This window comes from Psittacula echo (assembly GCF_963264785.1).
Source record: "Psittacula echo genome assembly, chromosome: 5".
Classification (NCBI taxonomy): domain Eukaryota; kingdom Metazoa; phylum Chordata; class Aves; order Psittaciformes; family Psittacidae; genus Psittacula; species Psittacula echo.
The window spans coordinates 64704847-64732755 of record NC_137739.1 but is presented as its reverse complement, the minus strand read 5'-3'; the positions used below and the strand labels follow the sequence as shown (position 1 = coordinate 64732755).

General features: G+C 43.9%; 1 protein-coding gene across 1 annotated transcript in view; it reads left to right on the top strand.

Moving 5' to 3' along the window:
• Nucleotides 1–27909, top strand: part of CCDC85C (coiled-coil domain containing 85C) — a gene marked incomplete at its 5' end in the record, with an annotated part of 105512 nt that overhangs the window by 51616 nt on the left and 25987 nt on the right. The window contains one exon of the mRNA XM_080617123.1: nt 15395–15471. Coding sequence (XP_080473249.1) covers nt 15395–15471 — 77 coding nt within the window. The remainder of the gene's footprint in view (nt 1–15394; nt 15472–27909) is intronic.

Sequence of the window (27909 nt, the reverse complement as noted above, 5' to 3'; positions counted from 1 at the left end):
CCCAGGCTTTTCTCACATGCCTGTGGAGGCAGAGCCTGAGGCAAGTGAGTGTAAGGATCAGGTCTCTGCTTTTCTGGCAGCCAGGGCAAGCGGCCTTAGCAGGGATATGCTCACCAAGCCCTATGTCTGTAGGGTTGGGGAGTCATGGTGCGATGTGGACCCAGTGTGTATAGCCAGGGTTTATGGGATGAAATTAGGCGAAGGAGAAAGTCATCATGAAATGTTTCCTCAAGGTGAAAGCTATTAGGCTGCGGCACAGTTCCTTGAGGGAAGCTATGGGCACTTACTTGGGCTGTGTTAAAATGAGAACATGAGATAAAGCTGGCTTCGAGGAGGAGATGGGTGGTATCAGTGGCTTCAGGGGGCTGCAAGGAGACATAAATACATCCCGTCCCCCCCCCAACAGTGCATTTCTGGGAGGGATGGAGAGGGCTGTGCATGGGACTTCTGTCTTTCTGCAGGGCGGGATCTTCAGCTGAGGTTTGTGCTTAGGGGAGCTGTGGACTGCTTTCTGTCAAAGCAAGACATTACCAGCGGCAGGCACTTGTCTCGGTGTGAGGCAGGAATCTGGCAGGCCCCAAGACAGCACTCCCTGAATTCACTGGTCTTTCAGAATACTCTTTGTAAATGCTGCCTGGCTTGTAAGGGAGGGCATAGGATGTATCTCTCAAGAGTGGGAGTAATTGGCAAATAAAATAGTTTGGGAACCTTGGTGCTAGATGACCTGAAACATTTTTATGCTTTTATAAACGGCATTACCTTGAACATACATGTATTTTCTTTCCCCATCATTGTGCCTGAACCAAAGCAACCCCCTTTATCTTTGGGTGTAATGATTCATCTCTCATCTCTATGCAGTGTGCGCTGCTAGAAAATGAGCCCACCTTGTTATTTGGGGAGGAGATGTGGGATATCAGTGGCTTTAGGGCACCTGTGCTTTGTAGTCTTTTTTTCTTTTGACAAAGAGCTATCCTGTGGAAATAAGATTATTTTCCCTCTACTAGTTCTCGTATAGTCCTGAGATGCAGACACAGAGGAGCCCCAGGTGACCCTCTGCAGTGAGCAGACAGGAGATGCCTGCGGCAACATGTGTCTGGAAAGGAAGACGTTCATTTCAGGGTCCCTTCCCATATCCCTTCCCTTTGCCCCAGCTTTGCGATGACATGTGTGACCAGAACCAACTCATGAATGTGACACTATGAAGTGAGCAGGGTCCATGCTGCTGAGAGCCCACTCTTCAAGGCCAAAATGCAGAACATGCGTTTGAAAGCCCATGTGCAGTGATGGATCCTGTGTGTGCCTGGTGCTGCTGGAGTGGCGAGGCCAAGAGTGAGCCTGGGAGGCTGTTTTGCAGACCCAGAGAAGCGCATGTTAACCTGCCTTGTGGGGAGCGGTCAGCCACCAGTCCAAAGGGCTTAAGTGAGAGGTAATGAACTTGTTAATAAATAGCAGGGAAAGCTGGCTGCATTGCATAGTTTTACTTTCTGAATGTAACCTCAGGGAAACATGGTAAAGGTTTGCACAGCCCTTTTGCAAAGGCATAGCTAGCACTGTTTTGGCTTGTGGGATCAGAGGCTCTTCTGGTCACCTGCTCTCTGCATCATTGTGGGCTTGGTTTTATTCTGCCCAGTGGCCAAATGGCCTGGGCTCTCCTGGGCTGCCCTAGGCAAGGTGACGGTGCAGTTCCCTGCTTTGCTGTAATCACAGGAAGACATCCTGTGGGATGCTCCCCAGCCACCTTCCCTCACGGTGGGATCACTCAGCCTCCCATGGAAAGAGTCAGGGCTGGCAAGCACCGGCTTCGTAGTGCACTTGCGAAAACTCCTGGCTGAGGGTGGCAGCATGAGAGTAAGGCACAGTTATCAGGGAGATTTATCTGAGGATTGACTTGCTATTTCTAAGTGGTTTATCCTATTTTATCATAGTAGCATTGTACTATTAACTTATTTTAAACCAGGTTTTGTTTCCCATTGTCTTGTTATTTCAGTCCAGCCCAGTGATACATTGTAATCTGCTCTTCCATCTTGTTTCTACTCCCTTTAGACATTGTGCAGTTAGGAAATGCTTAGATATTGTCTAGCCTTTCTTTCCAGGCATTAATTATACGTTTACTGTATTCAGACTCGTAAGCCATACCACGTGTCACTCGCTTAGCTACCTGGAGTCCTTATTCTGCTTAGTTTTGGGTTATAGCATATTTTTGGCTGGCCTACTGCTGTTCCCAGCTGGCCCTGACAAAGCCCACGCTAGCTCAGCATAGCCAACATGTTACACTTGACAGCCGTTCTCCTGGTTTAATTTCCTTTTGCTAACTCTCATGGCAGAGCAGCGGGTACAGGCAGGACAGGGAGGCAGGTAGGAAGTGGGGCAACACTGCTTTCCAAAACAAGGATTTCCCTTTACCCTTGTGTATGAATACAGGCAACAGTCTCTGTCCATTAATGTAATTTGATGGCACAAGTGGGCTCCTCTGTGACCCAGGCTGATACTGAAGTACAGTGAATTAACTGTGCATACTTTATTGTTTTTCCTGTCTGTACTGAGTCGTTAAAGATGTTTGGGAAGAAACGCACCTTCCTCCCACCATCATGCTGCTGTTAGGATGACTTAAGTGAGTTAAATTACTAGGCAATTACAGCATGTAATGTTTAACTACAGTCTGCAGCAGGAAAGCATGAGGCTGAATGGTTTTCTACTGCTGGGTGGAAAAGAGAAGCCGGGCAGGGGAAGAGAGAAGAACCACCTCAGAAAATACTCCAAATCAGAGGGGACCAGGTAGAAGGGAGCAGGGTCTCCTTGGTGCCCTGGACTGCAGCAGAGCTTTGCTTCCTGAAGCACTGGCTTGCTGGTAGAGACCAGCACATTAATCCAGCTAATTGGAAAATATTCATCCCAAATGGAGCTATGGGTGAATGTTGAGACTTGTGCAAGTACCCATCCTAGCTGGTAGGAGCCACTGCCTCTACAACTGCAGTGAATTTTGGCAAGTAGGACTGGGCGCAGGGTTTCTGCCTGCAATTTAACAAGGCTTGGTATCCTTGGCCGTAGAAATTTGTGACTCTTTGATACAGAAGCATACAATCCCCAACTCTGCAAGAGCTTATCGTGCAGGGATTTAGACATTCCCAGGCGATTGCCTTAAGCCATGGGCTCATGGCTATTTTAGGCTTTCTCCCTTTCTTTCTCTGAGGATCTGACCAGAAATTTCATCCTGAGCTAAAAATGGCATGAAATTGGATGCTTTTGTTAAAAATGCTCTCTTGATACATCAGTATTTTCCTATAAAAACCTGCTTTACCTAAAAATTCCCAATTAGCCCTCAGCCCAATTAGTGTGGCAGGAGTGGATGACACCATGAAGCCATGCATCTTGCTCATCACTTGGGCAAGAGCCCTTCCCTGCCAGCCCCAGGCATGGAAATGAGGTTTGTTACCAGTATGTAAAAGCCAGCCATAACTGGGTAAATGCTTTTTGCTGGAAAAACGCCAGCAACTTCTAGCACCTTTGCTACCTTGCACTTCTTCAGGCTCAGGGGGAGAGATGGGGGCAGCCAGCGCTGGGGTCTGGATGTAGTGTGGGACAGCCTGGACTGGGGCAGGGGGTATAACAAATTCCTGAGCACACAATGAGCGAGCGTTGGGCTCTGGTGGGCCCCTGGGTGGAAGGACTTTGATCTGACTCCAGCCTTTTCCCACTGAGACATTGCTTTTGAATGCGTTCCTGCTCTCAGCCTTGCCGTGCGCGCTAGACAAAGGCGAGGGGAGCGAGGAAGAATGAGGGGGGGCTGTTTACCCTCATCAGGGATGGTCGAGTGGCCTGAGTCAATAGAGCCTATTTTTCATTAACCTAATCATTATTTTTTTCTCGCTGCCAATTATATTTTTACTGTCAGTACTCAGAAGGGCATCGTTTGCATCTATGAGATTTATTTTAATAGGGGACTTCCTGGATGTGGTGGGGGTATTTGAGGAGTGGAAATTAAAGTTCAGTTTCTCTCTGGATGGAATAGGATTTTTGAGTTTTAATTATCACGCAGCTTGGATTCCTGGAGGTTGAGGACCGCATTGGAAAGGCTGGATTCCATTGTGTGGCGTGGATAATTATGCAGCCCTCTCCCAGGCTCACTGCGTTTATTGTCCAGAAGAATCTTCCCAAGCAAAAGAGGGGAGCAGATTTACAACCCAAAATGCTTTTCAGAGCCTCCAAAAGTTTCAAGTTGATGTTTGCAAATAAAGACTTTAGCAAATTTTTAAGATCTTCTTATTTACTCTTTTAACAAAAAAGCACACCATCAATTAATCTGGTCATCTGCCTTAACCCCTGCAGGTTGCTTAGGAAGTAGTTTTGTAAACTAAAGAGAGGACTTCTGCAGCTGGAATGCTTTGTGCTATCTGTTTCTAAGCAGGATTCTTTCAAAGGCAGTGGGAATTTTTGCATAAAACCTACCAGCCCGTCTGTATGTACAATGTCAAACATAAGATTTACAGCCATCTGAAACTTGGCAGTGCTTTTTACCTAGGAGGTAATGTTAATCTATCCAGGAGAAAATATTGAAGGATTCAAACAAACCTAAAATGTCAAAGTAAAATTCATTCACCACCCTTCTGTTTCACAAGGCTTTTGACTAACCTGATGTCTCCTGCAGGCTTTTTAACCATTGGTGGTTAGAAAGTTGCTGTGAAAATGAAGAAACTTCAGCAAAGTTTCTCTTTAAATACGGTGAAGCTTTTGCAACTGCAACAACCCTGCCAAATATTTCAAGGGTGGGATCAAATCTGCATGTGTTTAGGTGGGTTTCAGATTTGGGGGCAAATGTGTTGTGCAGCTTTGGTCAGTGTGATGAGTTCAAAGAGAAAAACACCGGTTGGGGATGCTCACTGTTCCTCCTTGCTGGGAGCTGGAGTGGCAATAGTGCCACATGGAAACCAGGAAGCTGATTCTGGGGTACGCTTGCGCTCATTTCAGTGGGTTTGCAAGAGGTAACTGGCAGGACACCTGGGTGTGTAAACATTGCAGATCAGCCTGTTTTACAGAGCTTTCTGGCTGTGACAGTGGCAAGGGGCTCTGAACCCAACTTGACTTTCATTTGCAACTCTTTGGTTTCACTAGTGCAAACTCGAGCTGCTGATAGCTACCTTCCTATCTTGAAAGATCTTGTTTTGGGAAAGGTAGCAAAGGTAGCAGCTTATTAGGGGTGTTTCTGGGCTATGACAGTAGCTTAGGACAACCTGATCTCCATTCTCCACATATTCAGTTTTCAAATTAGCACCTCTGTACTTTCCCTCATGCTGCCCTAAGACTCGTAGACACGGACCCGGCTGTGTCTGTAGCCTTCTCCAGCCCTTTCCTCTGTCACAGTGGCTAGGAGCCTTGGCTGCAGTCAGACTGTCAGTGCTGCTGAGGCCGTTTCCTAACCCACATGGTTTCCTGGCATTCTGCAGCTTGTCTGTATTTACTGAGCTCCTCTTTTTTAGGCTCTTTCGGCTAGAGACCATATGTTGTTACTGTAGTCATACCGAGCCTCATGCATGTTGGCCTTCTGTGATTTAGGACTGTGAATTTCTTTGGAAAAGCTGGAAATGATAGTGCTTCAAGATAAGAACTCTCTTTTGTGGAGGTACTAACTCTTGAAATCACTGGCTGCGTTTTAAAGCATTCAGATGTTTCCAATATAACCTTTTTACTGCAACATGCCATTAGTATTGGAGGGCTGTACCCCAGCACTTGTTCTTCTCCACATGGTGTTGACAGCCCTGCTTTCTTCTTTGCCAGCCACCATGCAGTTAGGTAAGAATTTCTGCAGGTGATGGAAAACCAAAATGTGTGGATGGTTTCAGATTTATTGAATCTGACATGCCAATCAAAGGCTGTTTAGTGATTCCATTTTTGCCTTCAAATAATTGTGGCGCTTGCTTTCTCGAATGTAAGTGAAATAGCCTGAGATTTTCTCGTGTGATACTTGGACAGGTTAGGCATGGAAAACAGAACTGAAAGGCTCTCGGGGTCATGTAACTCATCCCTTTGCCCCAGGGCAGACTCAGCTATACCTAAACTACTCCTGACAGATGTTTGTCTAACCTGCTCATGAAAGCTGCCTTCAGTGACAATTCTACCACCTCCCAAGGCAATTTCTTCTAGCCCTTAAACACTCTTGTTGTTTTGTAGTCTTGCTCTTCCTGTGTGGACATGGAAAACAATTTATTCACTTCATCTTTTTTTTCGACTGTCATTTGCGTATTTGAACCCGTTACTACATCTATGTTTGGTCTTCTAAAGGCTAAACAATCTGAGTTCCTTTAAGCTCTCCTGCTGGATTATGCTTTCCACACTCTGATCCTCCTTATTTCTCTCCTGAATTCCTTCCAACTAGTCAGCATGAGTCTTGAAGCATGATGCCTAAAACTAGACACAGATCCCTGTTCAAGATCTTTAATAGCACCAATGAAGGAGGATTATTTCCCTTGTTTACATACATGGCTCTTGTTCCTGCATCACAATATACTGCTTTTGTCCCTGCGTGACACTGATTTGTGAACAGTTTACAAACTGCAGTAGCCCCAAGATCCCTTTCCACAGAACTGCTGTGTATGAGGAATTGAAGGATGCTGCCACGAAAGTTTAGGTTGACTTTGGCAGAGGATTTGAGCATAGCATGCTGGCAATGGAATGGGTTTAGGTAGCCTTTGGTTGCTGTTGTAGAGAATGGGACAGTGACTACTGCAGCGATAGACCAAGTCAGGTGGGAAGGGTTAGGTTTTTGAGGTGGGAAGGAGGAATTAAGTAACTAGATGGGAAGTGGAAATGAGTGCAGCCTGTCCCCTTGGTTTCAGGGCTTTTCCTCTGGGCCCATACCCTCTTGGTGAGTTCTGGAGGCTGCAGCATTCATCAAAGTGCTGCCAAAAGAAGGGCACGGAGCTAAGCAGGCTACTCTTCCTGAAGCCTCCAAACCATCCCAAATGTTCTGAGTTCTTTGTGGCTGGTGGAAAGCCACTAATCGGCTTTGGGGCTTTTTTTGACTGGCTCACGTGACCAAGCCATCAAGATTAAAGCAGCACGAGGAAGGAAAAGAGGCTTAAACAGCTGAGGGTGCCTGGCAGGTCATTTTAACCTTTTCAGAATCATTAAAGCTGCAGAATCCCATTAGCAGTAACTTGCAGTTCCAGTCCCCAAATGAGTGCTGGTGACAACTTTCCGTGCATCTCTGCCTTCCCCTATGGGAGAGTCCATTACAACTGTCTGGTAGAGCTCAAACTTTGAGCAGAGAGTCTGGCTGTTCCTTCCTGTGCATCAGGGAGTCCACTGGACCAAAGAGGAGCAATCCATGGGTCTATGGAAAGTGGAGGATTTATCTCTCTGTCGCTAAAATTAGACTCTCATTGAAGGTCCTGCTTAGGCCATACTGTGGTAGATCAGCCCTTGCCCATCTGTGGCAGTAGCAGAGAGGTACAGGATAAGGAAGATTATGATGATCTCCTAATTCACTGCTTTGACACTGGTCAATGGGCTATGGCTTTACTCTGCCTGAATTGGAGACAGCCAAAGATCCTGCAGTGCAGCTATGACAGAGGAAACAAAGCTTTTTGGATGGAGCTACATTGACTAAGGCAGTCAAAAAGCTTCCAGTTTGTTGATGATACTCATCCTCTCTTACAAGTTTTTATGAGTGCAGTATCATGTTCAGTAGCCAGTCTGATCTGCCCCTGTCCTTTCTCCAGCTTCGGCATCTTTTGTTGTCTCCCTTCATATCATCTAGGAAAAGCTGATAGCAACATGCTGGTACTACAGTGTTTCAAGGGAGAATTGCTCTGATCCACCAATGATTTGAACACTGTTGTAGAATTGTCCTTTCTGCATTCAGGCAATCCTTCACTGAGTACATCTACGTGGTTGCACAGTACACCCAGGCAGCTGGTGAAGGTGCCATCCTCTGCAAGCTTACAAGGGGAGCTGTGGAAAGCCCTGGAGAACCACAGCAGCACTGTCTGTCCCTGTCCACTCCCAGCAGCAGAAGAGCTGCTACCGGTCGTCCCCCTCAGGAAAGGGGAAGTGTGGTGTCATACTACAGGATTGGAAGGTGTTTTACCACCTTCCCATTAAGCAGGTTGTATGGGTTAAGTGGGTTAGACATCCTGAAATGCAAGCGATTCCAGTGGTTTCTGCTGTGCTATTCTGTGATAGAAGGACAGCTCCCATGAAGATTGTAATGTAAAGTTCATCCAAGCATGAAGGAGAAACTGTTGGCCACTTTCTGGTGGGACAAGACAGCTCTTTTCCAGCTGCACTGCAGTACATGGATATATGCATGCACATGCTCCTGCTTCCCCATCAGCCAACTCCTAATGAAATCCCGGTATCAGGATATCTTGAGCTCCTGTTGACAGTTGTCACGAGCAGATGTTTTGCTACGTGTGGAGATGATGTCATGACTGGAAGTCACAGTAGGGAGCTGTAAAATCTGAAATCAGAAGAGACCTTATCAAACGGTTACAGACTGACTTGAGGCCGCTAAGCTCCCAGACAGGCCTAATGAACTGGAACTGACTTGGGAACTTGTGGTCTTGAAAAACTTGAGAGCTCATAGTTACAGGCTTGCTATGAAATGTTAATTAAATATCTGCAGTGGCATACGTTGCATCCTGCCAGAGCAGCACTTAGCAGCAGCACTGCGCGTCGCCAGCACATAACCACTGCCTTGTGAGAGTTAGAAAAATATGTATTGATAGAGACCAGATTTCTGTGCTGTTTGTGACTGAACTGGTAACACACTTCTCTCTTGTTTTGACTAACATTTGTATACCTGTTCTATACCTGAGTTATCACCTCCACCTTAAAAATGAGGTCTTACAAAGACAGATGTTGTCATGGGTGGCTTTAGGTGCTCCATATGGGCCTTTTAGTTATTTAGCATAGTCTAATGCAATGTCTATTCAGTAAAAGTGTCCTGCATCATCTCAGCTTTGGAAATAATGATATTTGGCCTTAGTTCTCTTTTTGTAAGTGCCCTCCTGACACCTCTTTAGTGCTGCCCAGCAGAGTGCAGAGGAAACTGTTCCTTGCACAATCCACAGTGAATGAAGTGGTGGGACAAGAGGTAGAGCAGGTTGGTATGGTTTGCTTGCAGAATATCTTGCAAAGCTACAAAAGGAGCTTCTGTCTGTCATAGACCTTGTTGTTGCATATTGTCTTACCACATCCCAAGGGAGACCCCAAATTGTGCACAACCTCCTACTAGAGATGCATGAGGATTGGGGTTAGTAGAGTATGGTATTCTGGACCTGAGAGAAGAGAAAGAGGTTGTAGGTCAGTGAGGTGGTGGGCAAGGGTGGTGGGTTTGTCCATCTCTCAGTAATTTGCTTTAATGACAGTCTATGAAGATATGTGAGTTTCATCTGCTTCCCAGATGCTCTGAAAGAGTGCTGTTGCCTTAATGAATCAACTTCCCTACAAGAGTGCTGGCCTATTTTTTGTCCTGCTTGTTTGTGTCAAGAAGCAAAACCAGCAGAGCAATACAAATCTGAAATACGGTGCTGAAGAGCAGAGGTGTGATAACAAAACTGCCGACTAACAGTAAAATGTTTTGTTGAGCACAAGTGAAGGCCTTTTTGTGAGACAATCTTTGATGGAAGGGAAGGAAGTGAAAATGTCAGCATCCCATCACACGAAGGAGAAGGTAGCAGCTGGCCACAAAGTGCTAACCTGGCAAAGCATCACTCCTTACTGCATCTTTCCTCCTTGGTTTTGGATTATGGAGAATCCTGTTAGGGATGCTGCTTTTTATGAGGAGGGGAAGAGCCTTGTTTGCAGGACATTGACAAAATATAGCTGTGCATACTGTCTCAAATCATGCTTAGTAAAAGCAGCTCCTGGGGAGAAAACACAGCGTGAGGCAGCAGGTGGCCAGCCTTGCTGGGGGTGTGGGGCACCTCCGTGGTGCATGTGAGGACAGTGCTGGAATGGGGCACTGTGGCCCTGACCTGCCAGCCAGCACCCTGTAGGGACACTGCATAGCAGACATTGAAAAGACAAACCAAACCTCAGTGGGATGCTTTGGAAGAGGACTAAGGTACCTCTGTTTGCTCAAGTCTGCTTGTACCGGCTTGTTTCATATCGCCCAGGCTGGGTGTAGGGACGATCCTGTTGTGAGTTCCATCAGAGGACCTTTGGCAGCTTCCTTGTCTCCACCAACACTTACAATAACCTTTTCTTGCATCTTTTCTGTGAACAGCCCTAACTAAAGGGATTGCATTTTTTTCATACATTCATTTAAGTGCTAAAGCCTCGTTATGAAAAAGTCTTAAATGAAACTGTCTCAATCCCAACCATGTAGCTATCATGCAAACCTCTGCTCTGTGTGCTTGTGGTTTGGAGAAATTACATACAAGGAAACAAAAACATTTATTTTGCTACTATCAAAATATATGTATAATTCATAGTATTTACCTCTGACACATTCTTTTAATGTCTCAGATGAGAATCAGAACAGTTCCAGTATCTCCAGGTGCCTTTGAAAACGACACTCTTCTGTGCTCTGCAGGCTGAAAGTTTGTTTTCACTGTTAAAACAGTTTCTAATTTATGTTTTAAAAAAGCTTCGGGAGTCAGGCGGTTCCCTGCTCTCTCAGAGGCTGTTGAGTTAAAACAAGGTAGAGTGATTCGTCTTGGCTCAATTTAGCTGTAATGAGTATTAAGTGGTTTATCTATGTGGAAAAAAGTTACTCAGCTAGATTACATCCAGGTTGAATTACACCCCGTTCCAGATGGAGTATGTATTTAAGACAGTAAATCTTGAGGGGGGTGGACAATAACAGTAATGTTCTTTTTTAGGCTGGAATGTGACTCTTCTACCTCTCTTGGAGAAAATGTGCGGTGCTACATTCAATTAGATTTTCAAAAGCTTTGTGAAGAAATGGGACTTCAGGTTTTACAGCTCTGAACAATTTAGCTTGAAGCATCTGCACTGTACAAGTGATTGATGGCTCATGGTGATTATGGTTTTCATCCATTTTGCTGTTGCGGGTAGCAGCCTGCAGGGCGTGATGCCATCTCTCTCCCCAGCCTTCTCTTCTGTACCAAGTGTGATGGTTAGCTGTGACAGGGAGGGTGCTGGGTGTGAGGTGAGATGTTCTGATGGGAAATTCCTTCCTTCTGGTTCCATCTGGTCCACTAAGGCACCCATTACTCATGCAGCTGTGCTTGTGGCGCTGAGGAGTAACTGGAGGAGGATGTTGGTGCTGTTGGCATCCCAGGTGGCACCGACTGCCAGACTATCCTCCCAAAAAGCTTATCCTTGACCAGCTTGCTTAGCCTTGACCATTCGTCCTTGGCCTTGTCTGCTTCCCTGATACTGTAGCTCCCCTTCACTGTGCTAGAGCTAGATGGCATGGGTGACCGGCCAGCTAGGACAAGGTGTCAGGTCAGTGGCAAGGCTCCAGCAGGCATGGGTGGACTCAAAGTCAGTGTCATGAGGTGGTGGCTGGGTGGATGTGCTGTGGATATGCCCCAGCACCCAGGTGTGGGAGCTACTCCTGCCAGTGAGGAGAGTGCATTGGGGCTGGTGAAGATGGAGCATTCCTCACAGTGTGTGGCAGGCTTTGACAAGGCAATGTGGACCATTTGCTTAATTTTAATGAAGTGGATAAGGGGGGGGTCCAAGACATCAGAGATTCAGCTCTGCTGCCTCTCCTAGGTGGGTCAGCAGGGCTGTCCTTGCCCTATGGCTCTGAAGAGGGCAGGAGAGGAGGAAAGCTCTGATAAGAGGAAGGTCAGAGGCAGAAAAATGTTGGGAATGTGTTTCTTGATCTAATGTGGGAGAGACGCAGCCTAGGGTTTCGCTGCTCAGCCCGGCAGTGTTACTGCCTGCTGTCATGAGAGTTATGGGATTTTTAAAGCCGAGATCAAGATGCAAATGGCTCACCTGACACTTACTTCAACACAGGCAGGTCCAGAAGATGGAGGCAATTAGTCTCTGAGGGCACAGCAAGGATGGTAATGGCTCTGAGTGCTGTTTCTCAGCCTTTTCCTGAGATGGAGCATCTTCTGCTGACAAAAAACCTCATTTGCTTTCTTTTTTTTGTTTCCTCCATATGTATTGTGTTGCTGTGGGGTATTGTCTCGCTGAGGTCAGACATTGGACATGGTTTGGGGTTGAACAGTAGTGTTTGACAAGTTCTAGTAAATCTCCAAGCAGGCTTTCAAGACCGGGGGTAACTAGTGTGTCCTGGCGATGCAGGGGTTGCCTTCCCAAGGAGTTGGTTTTTTTTGCAAGGGATATGAAACCAAAGTGAGGAAATAATTCTCTCTCCATTTCATTTTCTTTGACGGATTTGCTTTATTCTTTTCATCAACCAACCAGTCAGTCCTTGTAGCATTTGGGGTTTGAATACAACAGCTTCGGTGTCACCATTCATCCACTTAACATAAATTTCCTTTAGCTGTTAGCAGTGCTGGAACCCACCACAAGCACATATTGAAGAGGTTGCTCATGAAGTTCAGGTTGCCAGCCTCCACCTTGGGTAACTTCCTCCTGTGCTTAAATGTAGAGCTGCTGGAGAAGACCTGCTGCAGTTTGTCTGTTCTCCATTGGCATAGAACTGTGAGAAAAGAGCTGGTTTGCATCAGAAATAGGTCCCATAAGCTTTTTGGTTTTTGGTTGCTGTGGATGTGGTGTGGTAGTTCACAATATAAACACTTGGCAGTGGTAAAAGAATACAAAGGTGAGGGGGATTACAGCATGTAGTAGGCTCCCTGCCACCTGGGAAATGGGTTACAGGCAGCAGGATTAGTCAGGGCTATGGTTCTTGTGGAGTCTGTGTCTGTTACCGGCATCACATTGAGATCTTCTTTAGCATTATCTAGCATTTTTACACTTGTTCATGCAAGTGTTGCTGCCTGTGCAATTTATGGTCACAGGGGCTGTGATTAATCCAGAGGCATATCTCTGATTCCCAGGCAGGCATGGATGGAGCCTTTCTTTGACACCACTTTGAATGCTTCCTTGAAGCTGCTTTGAATGCACTGATACTTTGAGATAAAAATCAGGATCTGTTGTATCAGGATCACTGCATTCATTGTGTAGAAGCACTTGACTCCGCTGCTGCCCTGGCAGAATGCAGGTACAGGGCAGGCAGGGAAGGACACCTTATCTGACCAGATCTACTGATGGAGGCTGTTGTATGCAGCGCATGAGTGGAATGGTAGAGTCTCTGATTGTCTTCAGACAGACCTAGAGACTGTTCTTGGAAATGTTTAGCCAAACAGTATTACTGGACTGAATTTAGGGGTAAGTTAACAAAGTGTGGTGGCCTGGGGTACAGGGGTGGTACCAAGCGGTCTATGGTCCTCCTGGCTTTGTATTTAAGATACTCAAACTCCCCTCTCGACCTGGAGGACAGATTCATTACTAATTCAGCAAGTTGTTCAAGCTGATGCTGAATCTTGCTGACTTAAGCACCAGTCTTCAGCAGCGTTATACTCACCACCTTTTGATATGCATGACTGAATTCATGATGCTGTTGGCACGAGGCTTTGGCAGGGAAGGTGCTATGGATTGATCCTGTAACCTATATAAGCTACTTGGTTTGCCCTCTTCTCCTGACCTGGAGACCCCTCCCAGATTGGGGTTGTTGTTGGACAGTTTGTGGTCCGTACAGCTGAAGGTGATACTGCTGTGAACCTTACCACCACTTGAACTGTTCACTGAACTTACATAGCTTCCTACAGTGTCATCCTAACCTTTTCCATGAGGGCAGTTTGAATTTCCTCAGTTTGGACAGAGCACAATCCAAACAAAAAAGGAAGCATGTTTCCTCTGAGAGTGTTTGTGCTTTAGATGGGCACTTGATTTGATCCGTCCTGCTGTTCCTTTATGTGTGGTTTGGCACTTGTTTATGGCAGCACTTTTCCAAGCATATTCCAATTATTCTCTTGAATGGTCAAAGCACTCTCAGTGATTAACTGTAGCCTGCATGCTAGCTCTTCTGCTAAACTGCTCCCAGAGTAGCCAAGAAACGGCATCCAGGCTTGTGCTGGAGTGCATTCGGCAGCTACTGGCAAAGGCAAAAACAAGCTGTTTAGCGCTGAGCCAGCCTAAACCCTTACATGTGTGCATGGGTGCATGTTTGTGTGTGGGGAGATGCAGGCAGTGGTGCCTGCTAACCATGGTGGGGCTGATCCTGAAAGGTACTGGCAATCAGCAACATGCACCAGCCAGCATCAGCGCTGTTTGCCTTAACACCCTCTTGCTCATTGATTCATGCTTGGTGAGAAGCTCTGTGATTGAATAGTGGCTTTTGCAGTCATACCGTGATGAATGAAATGGGGTAAGATATAATTCCATTTTGCAGAGCCCCTTTAGCAGTGCAGAAAATGTTTTGGGGTTTTTGTACACTTAAGCTGCAAAACCCTTTTCCTGCTGCTGTAACAACTCACAGCCTCTGCTACCAAAGTGGGGGAGAAATTCTGCAAACATCTGCATGTCTGGAAGGAACTATTGCAAACCACTAAGCTGTGATGAAAATGGAGAAAAGGTTTTCCCAGGTTCCTTTTATTTTCTTCCCTTGGAATTTGCAAGTGTGTTGCTTCAAAGCACATTTCAAAACAAGAATCAGATGTTTTGAAGAGTAGTAAGCCGCCCACAGAGCTCTCCAGTAAGTTATCTTACACACCATGTCACCCTATCTGGTGTTGCTGCCTTATTGCAGTGGAAAACTGGCCATTACATTCTTTCAGGTTGAATATTACCATTCTATGTGAGGGTTTTCTGTATTTAATTCTCCTGGAATTTTTCTGTTTAGTGTTATGTGCTTCCACTAGAAAAAACAGATGTCCTGGGCAGGCACTTGCTGTGTGCGTGCTGCAGCTCTGCAGCCTTGCTGTACACAGTTCTTCCCCTTTTACAGTGCTGGGAGTTGTGGCAGTGATCTCCTTGTAGGGCTGTGCCAGCAGCTTTTTTTTTGTGAGGTTTTCAGTTGTTTTTGAAAGAAAAAAGGCACGTGTGTGGAGGGATTGTTTGTTCAAGCCTAAAAGGAAACATCTTGTTCTGTTGTTGAGTATTTTGGTACATTTTACATGAATGAGAATGGCTTTCAAATCTAGGAAATTACTTGTATAAAATCATGAAAGTCAGTATTTCAACTTTGCTTTCCTTCTCTACTCCCTCACCCCCCAACCAGGTGGCATTGACATGAATTCACAGAAGATGTTGCTGTTGCTGAATCTCAGGTTTTTAGTGAAAATCTCTTTTGGCTGAATCCCTTACTCACCCTATGCACTTGGGGTTTTATTCTTTTGGTCTTTCTCAACCATGCCGTCCATGGAGTGGGAAAACGTGTCACTGTCTGTCAGTACTTGCCTGTAGCACAAGAAGCTTAAATGTGTTTTTTTCTCTTTTCCTAAAGATTCATCTTCCAACTATATCAGGCAGCTTGAAACAAAAGTGAAACTGCTGGAGGATGACAACAAGCTGCTTTCCCAGGTAGGTTTTTTATTGCCTAATAGATATTAATGTAGCTTAGTTTTCCATATAGTTGTGTCTGACTGCCCACTTGAATGCACAAAGGCTTTCAGTGGACATCCTGACAGGGGAAGAGCATAATGGATTTTTCATATCAAGCACCCACTGATGGAATTTGGTTTCCTCTTGTTAAAAAAAAAAAAAAAAAAAAAAAAAAGAGGAAAAAGGAAAAAAAGTAAACCCTCTGTTAGTGTCTGTGTGTTTCGGAGATGCCTCCCTGCAGAACACCTTGATCTACTGCTTCTCTAGGGGATCTGCGAGGGTCTGGTGCTGCGTATGCCCTTGCTGTAGGATTTTGTCTTGCTTGCCCATTTACATTGACTTTTATCTTGTTGAAAGAGGAGGCTGTAGTCAAAAGACAGCCTTGGGAATAGTTTTGTGCAGTTCTGGCTCCCAGCTTTTATTTGAGATCTTGCTTAAATCCGAACAGACCTCTCTAAACTGGCACTTTTTGCTTGCATCTGCCCTTCAAACTCTACTCCACGTGCTACTGGGCTTTTGATCACTGCTGGTGCTTACCTGTCTGTATACAGCAATGTCAAGCAGCGGGAAGAAAACAGCCATTCTGTATGGTATGTCCCCTGGATGCCGCCACAAAACACTGTGCTTACTGTAGATAGGGGCAGCTTTGCTGAATTCAGCTGTCTGTTTAAACCAATGGAAAAGTTCGCCTTTTTCTCTTGTTCTTTGCATCCTTTCACTGTTGTATGTTCTACCTCCCTCACATTTTACAGGTTTTTTCTATGCTTTGCTTCTTACTTCCAGCACTGAGTTGCATGGTCATTTTTTTCCAGATTCTTTCCAATTATGAAGACTGGAATAAAAAAAAATACCTTCAATTATTTAAAATTAAAAATACCTTTTTGTTAGTTTATGTTGTGCTGATCTTTGCGTTTCACCAAGTCTGAAGACAGACTGCTCCAGGATCCATGTTTCTAAAACATCCCTGTTAAAGGATGAAGGATCTATGCTTACTGAAATGTCAGTAAAATAATTTTGTCAAACCTTGATTTTACTGAAATACACATTTTAAACTGACTGTGAGGTTTTTTTGATGATTACCCCACATTTCCAGTGTGCTCATTGGCATTGCTAGCTGTGAAACAAAACTCACAAGGCACCAAAGGATTAAAGCCCCAAAAGGGTGCTCAACTCAACAGCTATCGAGTGGCTTCATGTATTAATCAATTGCTAATTCAATTTTAACTCCCTTTGTCTTTTTCCCAACCCTGAGCAAGCTGGTGGCAGTCGAAACCCCAAGACCATTTAATTGGAGCTATTGATAAGCAGACGGGCTGTGTGTGGGTAGCTGGGATGCATATGGATTCAGGAATGGACTTTATGTGCCCTTGGCCCAGCTTTGTCCTGCCACAGCTGAGCATCAGATCTGCCTATAAGGTCAAAAAAAAGTGGCTGGTAATTAATCAGTGGTAAATTAATAGTGGCTGAATAGCTGCCTGGACTTACTGCATTGAGAAGATGAAGCCCAGTCAGTCTGGGGGTGCATGGGGCTGAACCAGCCCCATGAGCCTTTCCCTTTCTTGCTGTCCTGGGTGAGAAGGATGTGCCTTTTCCTCCATGTGTCTCTCCTTGGGTGTCCTCACCTTTCAGGCTGTGTCACTATGGATGTTTGAATCCAGGAGGGAAATGATTTTAAAACAGCTCTGTGCTATGGTGAAAGCCAGTTGCCCCCTGCCACCAAGCAGCAGCAGGCGCCAGTGCCAGCCTGGCTGTGACCTTCTGTGCACCCCTGTGCGATGTCTTAATGGCCCTCCAAAAAAACCGGGATCTGATCTATTTTAGATCACACTCAGGAATAATTCTTTTTATCATGTAAAGCTTTCCTTAGGGCAACAGGAGAAGAGTTGAAGCTACCACAATCCGGGTAAACTCCCTGGGAATACTGAGCTCCAAATCTGTCATGCTGCAAACCTAGATTTGGATTTTTTTCTCTTTCAGTGAGAAAGATGAGGAGAATCTGTATAGGCACAAACTCACATGCATACATACACATTGCTCCCAGCACTTTCCTGGAAAAGTATAATCCACTTACTGTATTCTTACTTGCTCCATCTGATTGGAAAGTGTTTAGCTGTTACCATGCGGATCTTGGGATAAGACTCTAGTCAAAAAGGATCCTGGCAAACTTTCTTCTGTTTTTAAAGCTGCCTGGTGATCCTGGCTGTTTGAACTCTGCACTGCCAAACTGGCTTGTCAACACCAAAGTCACATTTTAACTCAGCTTGGCTTTCTCCTTGGGAGTATTGACATTGCAATAATATTTGCAGTCTGGTGTCAAGAAGTTCTATCACCAGCATGCTGAGGAGTGATGAAACCTGACGTCCTAAGTAACAAACAGTGCCTGTGCATTAAAGGATTAACAAATCAGTAGTGGTTATGGAAGTCTTTCTGGCTTCTCTCCAAGTGCTAAACATAGAGCTGAAACAGTGCTTCATCCAGAGACACCCGAGAAGGCCGGTGCTGCAAATGATATTGGAAGTTTACAGGAGGATTTATATTACAGTGTCTGATGACACAATGCCTCTGCTAGGTGCTGCATCCTGAGTGAGATTTCTTGCTTATCTTCTTCGGCATCTGGGGCTGGAAGCTATGCTGAGAGGTACTGCCTTTGTACCACCTTCCGGTGTGGGATTAGGTTGGTGTAGGGGTCCCCAGCCTGCACTTTTTCTCCTGCTTCCTGACATCTCCTTTCTCTTCCTTCAGAAGAAGAGCTCTCCAGCCCGTGCCGAGGCAGCTGCTCTGCCCTGTATGTGTTTCCTACTGTTTCCTGCTGTAGCACAGGCATGCTGGGATTCACAGTTCTGTTTTTCTGGTGACTCATTTGAACAGATCAATGGCGAAAGCTTTTCCTCCCCTTGGGAGATCAAGGAGTACCATCTAATGAGCCACACTTTGCAGTAGGAGAAAATTCAGTGGAGAAGTGGATGTTACTTATGATAGCCATGTATGGATTTATCTGGTTCTTTTGGTTCCTAGGTAGGGAGATCTGTATTTGCAGTTGGGAAGTGAGCTTCTGACATTGCTAACGCATCAGTAATTGCTCTTCCCATTCTCCTTTCTCTGAGCAGAAATGACCTCAGCTGTATACCTTTCTTTGACTCAGGTTTACACTGTTATGTTTCGCTGGCATTGTGTTAACTTTGCTTATTAAAATTTGTTAAATTTGTTAATCTAATTTGTTAAATTTGTTAACATTGCTGGCTGTGTTAACTAGGAAGTTATGCTGTTGGATAGCATTGCTGTGGTGGCAAAATCCCTGCCAGAAACTGTAACAATGCACAGCTTTTGTTGCCCTGGTTTATATGGGCTAGGGAGACGCAGTAGTGCGTGCCACTATCAGAAAGAGCCCCTTAATGCCTGCTCACCGATGGTGGTAGGTCCCTGTGATGTAAGCCCAATGGCAAAGCCCCTGCAGTTGAGATGGGGACGTCAGTGTCCTAGGGTAGATAGGGTCAGCCTTTCTCACAAGTGTAGCTGGTTTCTGGAAGTTTTAGTTGAGGTGTAGTGAAGATGAATGTAAGCTCTGAGGCATGTTGGGTGTTGGCTTTGGAGAGCTTCACAGGCATCGCTTTTGCAGTCTCACATTCTCTAGGGAAGAAGTGCAGTAAGTTCTGCAGTGTGCATGCAATTAATTTATGCGACATCATGTGAGAGAAGTCCTGCTTTTCCACTGTGTCATTGTGGGAAGTGCCAGAAGAGCTGGTGTTAATGTCTCTTTTGCAGTGTCTGATTTAGATGAGAGTGCCTTCTATATTGCTAAGATGCAACCTCTGAGATGGGAGACCATACTTGCTTTCCATTCCTGTGAGCTGGAAGTGTCTAAGCAGAAAATAGACCCCTTAAGCCACCTCACACTGCCCCGTAAACTAAAAATGAATTTGTAATTACACCCTTTCCCCTCAAGATTAGAGAAATATGGTTTTGTGAGCTTTGGGAGCTCCAAAGGTCAGTTCTGGTTAGTTTTAGGAACTAATGTATAAATTTGCAAGATAGTAACGGTAACAAACTTCTGACCATTCTTTTACATTCTTTCGAATTTTCAGCCATTCTGTACAATGGCAAGGATTGGGCACTTTTAACTAAAACTGGAGTTTACAGGCTTCGTGGACTCATCACCCTGTTCTTCCTCCTCACAACTAAGTCCTGTGCACCATGGTCTGGCTGTTGGGACTTCTTTTGGTTTATAGTCTCTATTGAGCTGTGTCTGCCTTTTCCCTTAACAACAGGAGTGCCAGAGGCATTTTCCTACTCAAAGGTTCCCAGGGCACGTTGCACACCTTTGTTTCAAAAAGCCCAGCTTTGAGCAAAGCAGATGTATTGGGCTGGTGAGACTCAGCATAACTGGATGTTTGACGGTAAGGTCCTGGTACATCTTTCAGGGAAAACTTCAGGTCCTCTGGTCCAGATCAGAAATACAAAAAGTTCTTCCCTGTGGAGCGGACGACCCTTGGGATTTATGAGGAACATGAGATTATTTAATTAAAATCACCAAATAGACTTCATTATTACCAGCACTTCACAGCATTTCAGCCATCTCCCTGCTAGCTGATGGGGATTTAGAGTATGCTGGGAAGCTCTTCAGAGCATCCCTGGAAGGTCTGGAAAACTGCGGTTAGTCTTATTTTTAAGACACTGCATACTTAGCCTGAATTAAAAGAAGGCTGCAGCTGTACAGATAGTAAAATAACAGTAAATAAGGCCTGTAAACACTGCTATTAAAACAGAGCTGAGTGTTTTGAACTGGCAACTTCCATGGGGAGGGCTACTACAGGCTGCCTCAATTCTTCTTAGGCAAATGTGAACTTGGAGCAAACATGCGCTCAGCAGGCAGTTTCTAGCATATTGTTCTGAAAATAAGGGGGGAAAAACTGGACCCCAGGATTGAAGAGAGCCCGAGACTCGTTAGTACTGCAAAGAACAAAGATGTAAATGCCGTTCAGCGGAGAGCTTAATCTCTTTCTGAAGAGCAGAGGACAGTGGAGAGGGGAATTGCCCACAGTGTGCTGGCTGGCTCCTGGCTCCAGGAGAGTCAGAGTGCAATTTCCTCTCTTCTTTTATTGTCACTTTTGTGCCAAGTCTGCCATTAGCAGTTCCTGCTTGTGGAGCTGCCTCTCTGCTCTCAGAGCCGCTATAGGGTCTTAACATTTGGGCCTCTCTTTGAATTGCGGCTACAGGGTTTTGTTGCGAGGCCATGGCTTGTGCCAGGAGTGTTGCACATTCCACACAAAGTGGAACGAAATGACAAACCTGTCTTATTTCCCCAAAGTCTACCTACTGTTCATGTGTGAGGAAGATAAGTATAATTGCTTTAATTTAAGGTCTCACAAGGGAAACTGGATTTTTTTGTAATAGAAAGCAACTCAGACATGAAAGCTTCCAGTGCGTTTGGTCTCCATTTAAATTCAGAGTACCAAAGGGGACATGACCTAGGTTTATTACTAGTTTTATGTGTTGTTTAAATGTTTAGCTGCATATTGATTTTAACTAATCAAAAAAGAGATACATATTTGGGGACTAAGCCAAATATTTCTTTAAAGTCAATGGTGAGTCTTTCTGTAGGACTCCATTCATTTTGAGTATATGTCATGCAGAACCAGATTTTCGTGAGGCCTTTCATGAGACCACTCTCCAAACTTTGATTTAGGCCCATAATTGCATTGCATTGCATTTTGCTTACATGTGTAAATGCAATAGATGTTAACAGAATCCACCAAATGTAGCTTCCTTAGCTGTGGCAGCACTACGTCCCAAGTGTGTTTCATTTCACCTCCTTCTTATATGACTTAAAATGACAAGACTGATCTGACCAATTTGCTATCAAATAAACGGACCCGAGATTTAAGTATACAATATGAATTTATTGAATAAAATGTGGTGGTTTTTTTTTTCTTCCCAAATAAGAGATGTACAGTTTTATAAGAGCAGTTAGAAAATGTTTCAGACTTGCATCCAAAATGCTTTCAAGCCCTTTAAGACAGTAGAGTTCCTTCTCTTGACTTTGGACATCAAAGTCTTGGGCTGCTACCTACCAAAATAAATATTGTCTTGGTATTCATCTCCTATCAGTGGTAGCAGCCTGTCTAAAAAGCAGGATCAATGACAGAAATGAGCTTTTGCAACTTGTTATGAAAGCTGGATGGTGTAGTCTGTGTTCTGGGGATTATCACCTGTGGAATCAAGGGATTTTGCAAGAATGTCACCCAGAGTTCCTCAACAACCCAGGAAATGCAGTTCAAGGAGTTCTGAATCCAGAAGTCAAATTACAGACAGAAACATACAGTATTGATGGAATCTTAGGAATTTGAGATTATCATATCATTTCTTTCAGTTAGGTCAAAATTTTCAAAGGGCTGAAGCTGGATTTCTGTGAAAGAGTGTGAGTGTGAGTGATGCACACACACAAAGCTCTGCCGTGCACCATTTGTTTCTGTCTTGGGTAAGAAAGAACACTGAGTTTAATGATGCTCAGTTTAACCTCCAGCTGTGAAATGCAGGATTAGTCATATCCTGTGCTTAACCAGCTTTGTAATAATTTCACTAGATTCCACTTCTTTCTGTATATGAAGACAGGGTCAGGGAAAAACCTCTTAACTGCGGTTGGATCAGGCTATGAAGAAGCAGCATTTTCTGTGTTTGTAATGTGTAGAGAGGTTCAAAGTACACATATTCTCAGTGATCAATCCATCTGAGAAGGACTGAAAAATGTTATAAAGGGAAATTAAACAATAGCTGTAGAGGCTTAAAAAACAGATTTTTGCAAGTTGTTCAATGCCAAGGTCTAGATCAGCTCAAGAAAATCTCAGTGTCTGGTATGTGAAAACAGCTTTGGGATGTAAGGGAAGGATGTTAATCATTCATTGCTTTGGGAAAAAAAAAGAGAGGCTTCACCCAAAACTGGGAGTTTGTGACAAAATTTTTGTTTTGTTTTGCTTTTCATGAAGCCAAAAATGCAAATTAAGTCTTTGTAGGAGACTTTTAAAGAATATTCAAGCTATCTCATGAAAATTTAGACTCGCTGTAACTGATTCTTCCTGACCATTAGAGTCCTTGTTCATTAGAGAGCTTTGAACATCCGAGTAGTCCTCCAGAAGAGAGGGACTTAGGTATCTATCCTGCCCTGACTGCTGCTCAAAAGAAGAGAGAGGTGTACAGCAAAGCCCTTGGCCAGCTTGGTCTCAGCATTAGTTAAAGCCTGCAAGGGACCTCTTCTGATTTGTGGGAATGGGAATCAGGTCTTTGCCTTCCTCATTCCCAGCTCCCTCATTTTATGGGATGTGGGAAGTGTCTTGAAGGCAGCCTCAGACGTGTTGCTGTGGATGAGCTTCTGGGAGCAGATGTGGTGGTACCCATTGGCCTCGTTCCCTGGAGTGTAGTTAACAGAAGAAAACGAATGACTCCAGGAGATGGTCCAGTGAGTTTATTCATATGTATCCACATCTGTATCTACTGGTCTGGTGGAACTGGGGCAGCATTCCTTAGCTTCTTCATTGACATCCCTAATGAAGAGATTTATTTTGGTGCTAATGAGCCACGGATCGGCTCCATTAGTCTGAGACTCTTAAACTCATTACGTACAAACCACAGACCATATCAATGGTTATAGCTTTGTTTGGTTTTGTTAACTATTGAGCTGCATTTCTGCTTGGGTTATAGGCTGTGATGCTTGAAGCTCGACTGCACCAGCCCGTATTCTCTCTTGCCAGTTGTGTGATTATAATTATGTACTGCAATTTGATTTGAGCTGATTATCTGAGTCTCCCATGAGTTATGGGATTGATCTTTCTCTGCTGATCTAAAACGAGGGAAAAAGTACAGACGCTTTTGAATATTAGCAGTGTACTAAAGTTCCCCACCTCAGTTGCTACAGAGAATGGAGAGGTTTGAAATTTGCACTGCTTTTATTTCTTGTACCCCACTGAGATGCTAATAAAATATTTTTCCAAGAGTGGTTTTACATGGCAAAATCTGTCTCTTACTGACTGTCTCCTGATATTTATTAAGCTTTTCCTGCTGTTAGCTCCCCTGACAATAGAGAATTTCAGTTGTTGCCATTGTGACCAGGTGAGATCTGCTCCTTCAGCTTGTATGAATGCAGCTCATGATATGAGGAGAAAGAGCATAGGCAGAAGTGTGGATGCTTGTTCCTGCATTACATTTGTGAATAGCTGGTATCCAGCTATGGCACAACATCCAGAATGCATCCTTACAGCTCCCCGTGCTGCTGTGCAAGGGCTGTGCACCTCATTCTCAGAGTTGTGCCATTTCCAGTTCCACATGAACAACTGAAAATGGCTTTACTGCTGAAGCTGGCTGAGGTTGTGCGACCATCGTCTTCTAAAGCCTTTGTCACCGGTCTAAGGAATGATCCTTGGATGTGCTGCATATGCAACAGGCATATGAATGAGTGTAGAGGAATTTAATCTCTCCTGTTACAGAAAGCTCGTATTATTACATGACATGGAGGATGTTAAATAGTTTTAATCTCATCCCTTAATTTTTTTCTTACTTGCAGAGTTCTTTCAAAATCAAAGACGTTGATTTTTTTATTGCACTCTCGTGTGTGTAATTTCCAGCTTGCCTCATAAATGCTGTTGAAGTTAATGGGACTCTTCACATATACTTAAAGTCAGATGTGTGCTTTGCTGAGCTTATTTTTGCTTTAATATGTCTTGTAGTGATAACTGCAATTACTGAACCTTAATTCAATTATTTGCTAGCTTCACACAGTGAAATTGCCCATCCCTCAACTTCCTGGTGCATAAAACCCTAAAACATGGATTAATGAGATAAGGAGGAAATCTCTGTGCAAGGTCATGTGATGTAGGATGTTCGCTGGGGCACAAGGCTGCCTGAAAGAGTTGCTTGTGTGTGGTGCTGTGGTCAGAAGAAAACAGGGCCATTGCCCAGGTGCCCGGGTGAGATGTGTGCAAGGCAGGTGCTTTGCAGCATCTTCTTCACAGTATCTCAGATGTGTTTCTGCTTTGCTTTACCTGGGCAAAATACCACTGCTCTGCTGGGATTACTAAGAATATCTTGGGTCAGGTTATTCTTACAGAATCATGTATTCTGATAGTGCCATTGAGCTCTGCAGGTATGGTAAAATATCTGTAGTTGTGAAGAAAAGTAAGTTGATCATGCTTTAGCAACTGTTTGTGGGGTCACAATGCTCTAAATCAGTATAGTAAGATGTTAATGTTTCTGTAATTAATGATGGGTTCTGCAGGACTTCATTCATTAATATGGGAAAAGGGGTTGAAGTTCAAAGAACAGTATTATCTTGTCAAGTGCTGCATGTAAGACCAGCTTATTTTAGTCATTCTGTGGTAAAGATAGAGTTATTTCTAAGATTATAAAAGAATTTTTTTTTCTGTGAAGTTTCTAAATGTATAATGTTCTTCTGTTCCCTTCTAGCTGGCTGACTGCAGCAGCTTGCCACGAAATTTCAGTAAGGTAGAGAGCTAATACATCCACAAACAGCTTCTTTCTTGGATCTGGGGCTGTCTTTTAGTATTGCTGCTAGTTGGTTGGGGCTCTGATTGCTTATACTTTCACATGCTAATGTTGTGATTTCCATTTTTTAATCATCTGAATCATATTAAATATGCCTCTAATTATTTTTTATTTCCCTCCTGTACTTGTGCAAAAGACACTGGTTAGTAGTAGCTGGGTTTTGACCAACTTCAAATCAAAGCCATTTACCTACCTGAAGAAAGGCTGATTCTTTTAGCTAAATTGCTGCAGGAAATAATAGTAAAAGATTTTGAGCTAAACCTTCCATTTAATTACCCAGTTGCACACAATGGGTTGTTGAGTGTCAAAATTGAGGCAGTTTCAATTACTGGAACAATTATGGTTTAGAAAATTGTTGCTGGTAGGTTTAAGAATTTACATTGCAGTGACAGGCAAGTAATTCAGGTAATGGGCAGTACAAGAGTTCATGAAGATGAAAGCAGCCTGACACAGTGGACTGAAATAAAACCTTTCTCCTTTTTCTCTTCACAAGTACCTATAATTACAAGCCATGGTCTCAGCAGAGTTTTCCAGCTAGCGTCCAAGGTTTATGGGATAAAGCTGGAATATGAAGTAAGAATGACATTTTTTTTCACATTGACTTTTTTTCGTAAAGCCCAAATCCTTGTGGATTTACATGGTCAGGTTCACCCTGATATTTAAATGACAGCTAAAGGAAATCCTGTGCTTTGTAAAAGGGTGGAACAGCCACTAAAAAATAGAAATTGCGTGTCACTCTGAGGGCTGGGTGATGGTGTGGCATCTTCGTTTGGCCAAAGAAAATCTTCTAGACTGATGTCAATAAGGGTGCCTCCTATGAGCAGTATTGAGTTCTTCACAGTACACTTTTTCATCTAGTTGCAGTTCATGTTAAGATATGTAATTTCTTCTAACATTATGTTGAATAGCAGGTATAATATTAATACATTTAAGTGGTGCAGTGTGTAATCTGCTGTCTCTTGAGCTTAGTGCCACTGGGTCTGCGTTGTAGAAAAACCAAGCTGATTATTATAAAGCCTCTAAAATGACATTCCTCTGGGAAGTCTGCTGTCAGTGACTCACATATGCTTGATTCTCCTTTTCATTCTGGACACATTTTTCCATTCCTTTATAAAGGGACTCCCCAGAGGTAAACAGAAGGGGCATTTCTAGGACTCTTGGCCTTCAAATTTGTGCTTGGCTTTGGTTTTGTTGGGGTTTTTTTAAATGGCATGTGGACCAGGAGACAAAACTTTCACAATGAAGGAGGTTACAAATGAATTACAAAGAGGTGAAGAGAGCATCATCTCAGGGACTTAGGCATGGTCCTCAGGTGCCACCAGCACCATCCCCGCTGCATCCTGCCAAGTAGCAGAAGGATGTAGGTCTCTAGAAGCTCTTCATCACATCTGCCAAGCCCCCACGAGTACCTTGGGCACACTCAGGCAGGGGATGCCCAAGTGTAGACACCTGAATTACTCCCAGGTGACCCTGCAGCCTGTGGGGAGAAGAGAAGCTGTGACCCTTGTAAAGGCTTTAATATTTTGCATGGCACAGGGTCAAACCCATCATTTATGATTAATTTTTTTAAAGCTCTGTTTTGCCTTCAGCTGTTACGCGAAAGGAGAAAATAGTGTTTTCAATTAAAGGCTACTTATGTAACAACTCTGTTTTGAATGCTAATTCATTAATTACTTGTGTCGCTTTTTAATTTTCCTCGGTCACTTCAGTGCATAATTCAAATTGAAGTAGTTCTGGGTTGTTTTCTCATCTCTTTCATGAATGCCAAGAAATATCGGTCAAGTAAATTTCTACCTTTCTGTTCTTAATTTCTGTTAAGACTGATCCATTTTGTTACATCAAAGTATTTCAGAAATAAATTCCTGTCTTCTTTTTTCTCCCTTCTAGCAGAAGTAACACCAAAGCATAACAGAAACGATAATTTGTCTAACTTGTCTGTAAGTTTTCAACGCTTTATCTTCACAGTTGGTTCAACACGGCCACAGCACTGATCTGACTTTACTGGACAGAAACAGATAGGAAAATAAATGTTTCTTCATAGTACTGTGACCTTAAAGTACCACAAACTATCTATCTTCTTGTGTTATTTGTGTTACTTTCAAATTGAATCACTCAGCACATCAGGTCAAAAAGTCAGAGGCCACCATTTCTTCTCCTTGCTGTCAGGATAGAAAACTTTGATAGGAACAAGTGTTTGCTGATTTTTTGAAAGTCTAATTTTGGTTTGGTAAGCACCCAGACTTTAATTTCTATCTCAGGTATTTAAAATGGTACATTATTTTTTATGGAAAATACTTTACCACTTTCCATCCATGTTAATCACATTGCTTCTGTTTTCTAGACAGAGAAAAAGTTGGGATTACAGTCCGTTTTTACTAAAAACCTGATTTGTTGGTCCTGTTCTTTTCTCACTGATATGAATAGGCAAAACTCCTCCCCTGCCAGGAGGGGCATGTCTAGGTCCATTTCTTTCATAACAGGGCTGACAAGGATCTCAGGATTTGGTCACAGAATAGCATCTTCCGGGGTCACTTGAAGTTCTGCCTCGTTGAAAAATACAGCAATAAATGTCATGTCAGTATTTCCAGATAATGAAGAGTTATTGTGTCTGAGTGACCGCTGTGGAGCTGTCAGCATTGGTAGTGTGTAGCACAGGTTCATTCTGAAGGTGACGCTTTGGGTCCTCAGCTTTGTTCCCATGCTCATCGGCTGGTAAAGGGAGGTGACACTGTGTAGAGTGATGCTGCGTTAGACGTAGGGGAGGTCTTGCACTTTGGTACCATGGCAGAAGTTAGGAGATGCTTTCTTCTTCTCTTCTTCTCTTGTTTCCTTTCTTTTTTTTTTTTTTTTTTTTTTTTTTTGTTATGG